General features: G+C 44.4%; 1 protein-coding gene across 1 annotated transcript; it reads right to left on the bottom strand.

Moving 5' to 3' along the window:
- Window positions 1–1,118: 1,118 nt before the first annotated feature.
- Window positions 1,119–1,628, bottom strand: LOC119336850 (auxin-responsive protein SAUR71-like). The gene has a single exon (XM_037608933.1). It carries the CDS (start codon window positions 1,555–1,557, stop codon window positions 1,270–1,272), a length of 288 nt encoding a protein of 95 aa, XP_037464830.1. The 5' UTR covers window positions 1,558–1,628; the 3' UTR covers window positions 1,119–1,269.
- Window positions 1,629–7,552: the final 5,924 nt, after the last annotated feature.

Raw genomic sequence — 7,552 nt, 5'->3', positions numbered from 1 at the left:
CTAGAGCACCACAAAGCCCTTCCCTCACCGGCCAGAAAAAACAGAGCAGTGTGAAGTGCTCTGCTCGCTGGCGAGGGGGTATATATATGCACATCATTGGTCCCGGTTCGTGTCTTGAACCGGGACTAAAGGACACCCTTTGATCCCGGTTCAAGCCACCAACCGGGACCAATGGTGGTGGACCAGGAGCGAGGCCCATTGGTCCCGGTTCATCCCTCCAACCGGGACCAAAGGGGCCAGACGAACCGGGACCAATGCTCCCACGAGGCCCGGCAGGCCCCTGGCCCCCATGGGTCCCGGTTCATGACTGAACCGGGACTAACGGGCTTATCTGGCCTGAACCAAAGCCCTGTTTTCTACTAATGTATCAACCTGAATTCTATAGTTGTATTTTTTTTCAGTCAAGGTTATTGTAAGGTCTGGAGGCTTAAAAGAAACCTCTTTCTTTTTCTTTCGATGGAAATAAACGTGTAATGTGAAAAATGAAAAGAGGGGCTTATATCTCGACCTCTGCATCGTCAGATGTAAACATGCCACTCTCATTCTTATATAAGAAAACTGCCAAAAAAAGGAACAAATATTAGTAATGAAACATGTGCATATATACCGAATAGAGAAAGTAGTGGCTGCACGGCACCCACGTTTGGTGCACCCACGCAATGAATAATAAAATAAAAAATATTGAAAAAAAAAATCAGTAACTTTGTGGCATTGCTTATGAGCAAATCTTTTACTAGCTTGCAAAGTTTGCTCGCCAAATAACAACGAATGAACTCCATATGAAATGAAATACAACTCTTGCTCACCACCCAGGTTTTAGATTTTATATTTCAGCACAAACTTTAGTTTGTACCAAGCTCCTCGGATATCATTTGGCCACAAAAGTTTGCAAGCACCTAAAACATTTGCTCATAATCGGATCTGCAAAGTTTCAGATTTTTTATATTTCTTTATGCTAAGTTTTCGATAGTGGGTGTAGTGGGGGTGCAATGTCCGTGGGTGTAGAACAGCCACGCTCGTACCGAATAATCAGTTATTTCACTTGTTATTTATATGACAGGAGGTCTATCAGTAAATTACAATGTGCATTATAAAGCGCACAATACATATGGCAACCTTCTCATGTCATTGACCAACGAGAGAAATCAAAAGGAAAAAGAGAAGAAACGTGGTGTAGGAGAGTCAACTAGTCAACAGCACCAAGGAATCGCTCCTTAATTACCCGAAGAAGCCCACCGATGGATTAACTAGAGAATTAATTAGTACTAATTAGTAGTTCTTGGAGACGGCGGCGGTGGTGAGGGCCTGCCTGAACTGGTGGACGGCGCAGGGGACGCGGAGGATACCCTCCTGCTTGTACCCGAACTCCTGCGCCGCCATCTCCAGCAGCGCCGACAGCGACGGGTGCCGCAGCGCCTCCACCCTCACCACGAACCGCTCGCATTCCTCCTCGCCGTCGCCCACCACCAGCACCGGCACGCACCCGCGCGGCACGCCGCCGTTGTTGCCGTCGCTCACCCGATCCGAGAAGCTCAGCCGCCGGATCAGCTCCCTCATCGTCGGTGTATCGTTGACGAACGTAGGAGATACTAGCTAGTATATATATAGCTAGCTGTTACCTATTAGCTAGAGGTTAGATTTCGATCGACCTAAATTTACATGTGTGTTTGTGTTTCTTGGCGTTGGCGTTGGCTCTCCTTTTATAGGCGATGGAATGGTTGATTGGATCATGAGTACTCAGCCGTGTGGTTAGAGGGAGAGAGAGATGTGGCGGGTAGAGAGAGAGAGAGAGAGGAATGGAAGTATTACTGTTCTGTGGTGGCGTAGCAGTCGTGGTTGGGGTCAACCTCCATTGCATTCAAACATGTTGGCTATCGTATCATCAGCATCGTTGAAAGTTATGAGCATGGAATTTGGTTAGCTACACGCATTATAATATTAATATTGCCCCTCAATTACCCAGCTATAGCTAATGGAATAAGACTTTTCAAAGTTCATGAACCGGCCGCTAGATTGGATTAGTTAATTATTATATATCTACATCATGCATGGGCATTGATCTTTTTTTTTCCAAATTAACATTAATTTGACTATAAAAGAGTTTATGCTTCTTCGAGATGTATCATGTATGTTCCTTCATTGAGCCAATTAGACATGTACCTGGGTTTTTTTCATGACATAAACACTATATTAATGCATACAGATGATGAAAAATATGTATCTCCATCCTCTGACATGTAGGTGTATGAGCGCCGCATGCAGAGTTTCTTTTAAGCGTACGCACAGAACTGGAATATGGATGTGCATGCATGATCTAATTACATATTTTGTACCAATTAACCAAACTTGAAGATTAAGAATAGTCCCTCTCTCACGCTGACAAGATGAATTCGTCATGGATTAATCAGTTTGAAAAATACTGAAACCAAACCTAGCTACCACCGGCAGCTAGAAGACTGCGCCACATGCTTGTATGTTTGTGTTCTGCCCTACGAATTCTTCTTTTTCTAGGTGGGAGGTCGACTTTGGGAGTTCTAATTAACATGCATGCAAAATGGTATTCCGTGGTGGGATAGGATTTGACGTTGACAGCGTTATCGAGCAGGGATAGCGAATGATCTCGATTGTATGATCAACCAGTGGAACTTCTCAACTTTTTCCAAGGGTTTTGCCCCTGGAAATAACTTGATTGACCAGTAAGTCAAACAACAATTCAACCTTTTCTTTTCCTACAAGGAAGAGGTGAGTGTGCATGAGCATCACATCCGCACGTGAGCTACGCACATGGTTTATCTCATCTCTCTTTTTTAGTAGGGAAAGGGTTTCGTATTAATTAACCTAGATCATGGCGATCCAGTTCACATAAGTTTAGAACCCTCTCAAGACCCGACTATAACCAGACGGTCGTCTTAATCTAACTAAATGCATGTAGGTTGCAATGAAATGATGTATCAAAAGATCGACATCCTTTAATGTACAAGTGTAGATTGTTGATAATTATAAACACAGTGGTACTCCCCCAAGGCCTTTCATCAGAAAATTATAAAGTGTGGAACAAAAACGAAGCATCATGAAAGTTTATGGAGAAGAGGTGCATGGCATGGGACAAGCGCAAGAACTTGAGCAAGATCACTTGAAGGTTTGACTTCTAGAGTCAACACACAAGGATGACCGGGGAGGATCTTGACTATGGTGAGGTCGACAAGGGGTGCATGGAGTGCATGATATGTTAAGCCTCCATGGCGGGTGACATGGTAGGGGGTTCGTTATTCCCCAGCAAAATCTGCATGGGGCGTGTTCTTCGCACTATGTCTTTTTAATTTTTCAGTTGCACTAAAGCAATGGTGATTGCAAGTTTGTGATATCACAATTGATTTGTGCATTGTCTTGTTCGCTGATTACTTATGATAGTCAAGTCAAAGGTCGCGTGAGTTTGGACCGAGCCGAAGGCGGTAGCAATGTGGAGTGAAACCTGCATGGCCACGATGGTGGAAGCAAGGATGGAGGTTCATGGTACCAGGGTTAGGGTTTGTTTCAATCATGATGGGCTCCCTGTCTAGGGTTCCATTTCATAGATACAGGATTATACATGATTCAAGCACATGCCACGCACAACTAGAATACAAAAACCTGCAAATTGAAAGTAAAATGTAATTGAGGCATTAGATCTCGCTAGGCGCGCAAGCACGTTGACATCACAAGACCTAGAACTTCCTAACCTCACGGCTGTATGTCATGGACCACGTTGTCGGCTTCAAGATTCTGCTAAAAGAAGGTGAGAGTACTTCTTTCCACCGAAGTTTGTGTCTCTGGTTGATTTTTCCAAGAGGCATCATTCGGTGCTCTAGTACCTTAGCCTGGCTCCAAGTTTAGAGCCGATCTCAGCTTGTTGATCAACAAATTCATGAATATTCCAAGACTTTCATTGGGAGTGTATTTGGTGGGAATTGGGGGTTAGGGTTGGGGCGAGGGGTTCCCGGAAAAATTGCCAAAGAAGATGATCCAAGCACGACGATTTGAGAGATGGCCGTACAAACCATCATTGGTGATGGTTTGGGAAAGAGCGGGGTGGGACTTTTTTTCTTTCTATTTTAACATCCATGTTCGAATCCACACAACTCTCTCATCAACAAATGATGTTTCATTAATAAAATGCAGTGCATATATAACACGCACATGCGTGCTTGCAAGTTACTTCTGTGCCGAAGATTGTTTATTAAACTTTAATAAATGGACGTTTTTCTGTCATGGTAATGCAGAGGCCAGGGATGATCCTTCATTTTTGAATTTTTTGAAAAAAAGTGTGCTTGCAAGTTGCTTCTGAAGAACTGGTCCAGCTGACCCACCTTAGTTAATTTAATACGGTTAATACTAATCAAGCGGGCAGCGGTGACTCAGCCGGTGGTTCCGGTCACCAGCCATGGTGCTGGACGAGTCGATCGGCGACTTGACCGGAGCGCGGCGCCCGATCAAAGCACAGACCGCAACACACGTTGCCACCAACTCGACCCGTACTATCAGACAAATAGCCAGTCGGGCAGGACTAAGTACGTACTCCCTTCGTTTTTAAATATAAGTCTTTGTAGAGATTTTATTATGAAACACATACGGATGTATATAGATGTATTTTAGAATATAGATTCATTCATTTTGCTTCATATGTGGACCATAATAAAATTCCTTCAAAGACTTATATTTAGGAACGGAAGGAGTACATGATAGTAGAAATTTCGTCGAGAGCTAGCTTGCATAATTTGGGCGATCGACACCTCCGTCCATGGCTCCGTCTCCATGTGGATCGATCGTACGGTGCAGTCGTGTCGCCGAGCTTCAGATGGAAGATGTTCAATTGGACGAGCCAATGTAGAGTCGCTTCCTGCCCCCGTGATTCTCCTTTGGCAGGTTTTACTGGTCGTACTACTTACTTACCTCGCACACACGGGCTTAGTTGCGTTACTGATTGAGATTGAGGTTGCACGTGACACAAGGACTATTCTCCTGGCATGACTAGGTACGTAGTACATCTCGTTGAACTCTTGAAACTAGAGTTGTCCGGGAGAAGCATCACCGACCGGAATCATCCAGCCAAACTAGAGTTGCCTAGTCTAGCTTTAGTCGTACGGTACATCTATCATCTTTACGCAATAGCAGTACAAGGTTCGGAAAACAAAGCCCACGTTTCAAGAGCTAGTTCGAGCTACACAAGCGCATTTTTTTGTGGGAGAAAAGGAAATTCTCATTACTCACGAAGGCTTCTCAGCCAATGCCAAGTTTACAACAAAATCTGATCCCGAATGCAACCATACTGTAGTACGGGGAACATGTGCACATAATTTGAATTCTCACAGCCTGAGTAGCGATTTCCATTTCATGTGCGTGAGAATTTGAGGTCGAGCGTTATTTGAAGGAAAAGGCTAACGCTCAAGGACCCTGGCGTGTGTGATGCATGTCCTATGCGAGATGAAATGGGATTAAAACATGACCCTGTTGCAGTAGAAAACACAATCCATCTTTGCAAAATACGGGAATAGTGTGAGAAGCTCAGCCTGGGGATTACAATATGGCCCAAGTTACAATCCGTGTGGGAGCTCAACCTAAGAATTGCAACATGACACATGTTGTAGTCACAACATGTACCATGTTACAAACGACGGGGACAACATGAGGCATGTGATGTGTGTCTCTCTGGGAGCTCAATTTGGGATTGCAACTCAGCCCATGTTGTAATTGCAACACTAACCATGTTGTAAAGGATGGGGCAGCAGCAAAGACTGGCGCAACATGGACCATATTGCAATGAAAATATTTATTTAACATGAACCATAGAAAACGGTTCGATGAAGCACAACACGACTCATGGTGCAATCCCCGAACGCGGTACAAGCCATGTTACGTACTATTGGGGTCCACGGCTGGTGCTGGGAGAGATCGAACGACTTCCGAGGTGGCTGATGCAATCCAACTATCATCCTGACGCGTAGGGTCGCCCTTATTTAATTTGCTACTCTAAATCTAAAAGCAGCTGGGAGCTCAACTGCTCAAATGACAAAGGAAAAAAACATGACTAGTGTTCAACCCGGGGGCTTTCCCATTTGCCATAAGATGCAATTAGGACAAGCCACCATCCACCATTGTTGGTGTTGAGCTCGTGCCCCCATCCCCTTGCCTCTCTCGCGATATGAGGGATGAGGAACCCCAATGTCTTTGTCCCAACGCATAGATATGTTCGGGGTAGGATTTTGTGGTGGCGCATCATCAATGGCGGTGGTGGCGCTAGCCTAGTGAATAAGTTCTCGGTCCGTCTCATCACAATGGGCGGTGTCGATGACACCTAAATGTAGATTTCTACTTTCCTTTCTAAATTGTGAAGCTAGCTTTGTAGGGTATGTAGGTGTGACGGCGGTGGCGGTGGCTTACCTCTTGCCTCCAGCCTCGTCCCCCTCACATAGGTTCATTATCCGATGCCGACTTGAGGCCTGTCAAAATTAATGGAAGTCTAACTCTTTGATATGCGGTTCATCTGGTTGTGAATGCCTTCTCTAGGACGATAGGCCGACGGGACTCTAACCTTAATGACTTCCCATCTGCGATCAACAATAACAGGCTTGTTCCGCCGATGGAGCGGCATGCAGTGAGACATCATCGACCCATTCAGGAGGAATAAGAGGGTCGGCCTCTAGATACTTTGATATAAGAAAAACTAGGGTTGTTTGTACTACTAATTTGGTTAATATATTTGAGTGCTTTTTCGAGAAACAAACTCTAAGAGCTATACTAGTAACTGATCTTGAATTGAACTCCGCTTATTAATATTGTCCTTTGTGTTTGCATCCTACCCTCTTCATTTGGTGTGTTGGAGGATTCCAACATGCCAGTGTGAGCATCATCTAAGCCGTATGGAAAACTTTAGGCCATGAACTTTTAACTATAGCACCACGAGCATCACTTGAGTCTTGTTATGGTAAGCATCCAATATCACGCTGCCCAGCACATGTGTGGACAACAGATAGATACCCTTGTTTTGCACCAACTTGGCCATCAAGATCGCCACCACTAGCATCCGACATGCATAAGGAGAGCTTGAATTTGGTGGCAATGAATCTAGTGGTGTGCCACACATTGAACCCAACGTTGGATGGAGCCTCCAGGAAGCTTATCGGTGACATTATAGGTGCTTTCGAGATTGTCATGGGTACGAAAGTAATCCACCTCATCAAGCACGGTGTGTGCCTCGCCCTCCCATTGTCGCATCACGTGCAACAACTTCTTGAGTGCAGAGTTGATGATGTCCCTTAATATACGTTTTTTCTGACATCGTATGTGGATTTTCATGCTGAACATTTTGATATATTATACGTTTTTTTCGGACATCGTATGCAAAAGTTATAGCCTTTTTCATTTTCCCTACACTTTTTGCAAGACATGTCCAAATTTACGTTTTTTCCTAACTAGTACATGTAGTAACATAACTACATCTAGAAGGATTTTCATTTTTGAAGTTTTTATCATTTTCTTTTGCTTTTTACAATACTTAAAAAGCGATCCACGGGGG

The sequence above is a fragment of the Triticum dicoccoides genome, chromosome 7B (assembly GCF_002162155.2).
Source record: "Triticum dicoccoides isolate Atlit2015 ecotype Zavitan chromosome 7B, WEW_v2.0, whole genome shotgun sequence".
Taxonomy (NCBI): domain Eukaryota; kingdom Viridiplantae; phylum Streptophyta; class Magnoliopsida; order Poales; family Poaceae; genus Triticum; species Triticum dicoccoides.
The sequence above is the reverse complement of the archived record's forward strand: the minus strand, read 5'-3'. Positions and strand labels throughout refer to the sequence as shown.

Bases quoted from the DNA above. Each gene is read 5' to 3' on its own strand.
- LOC119336850 (XM_037608933.1), bottom strand. From the start codon at position 1,557: ATGAGGGAGCTGATCCGGCGGCTGAGCTTCTCGGATCGGGTGAGCGAC.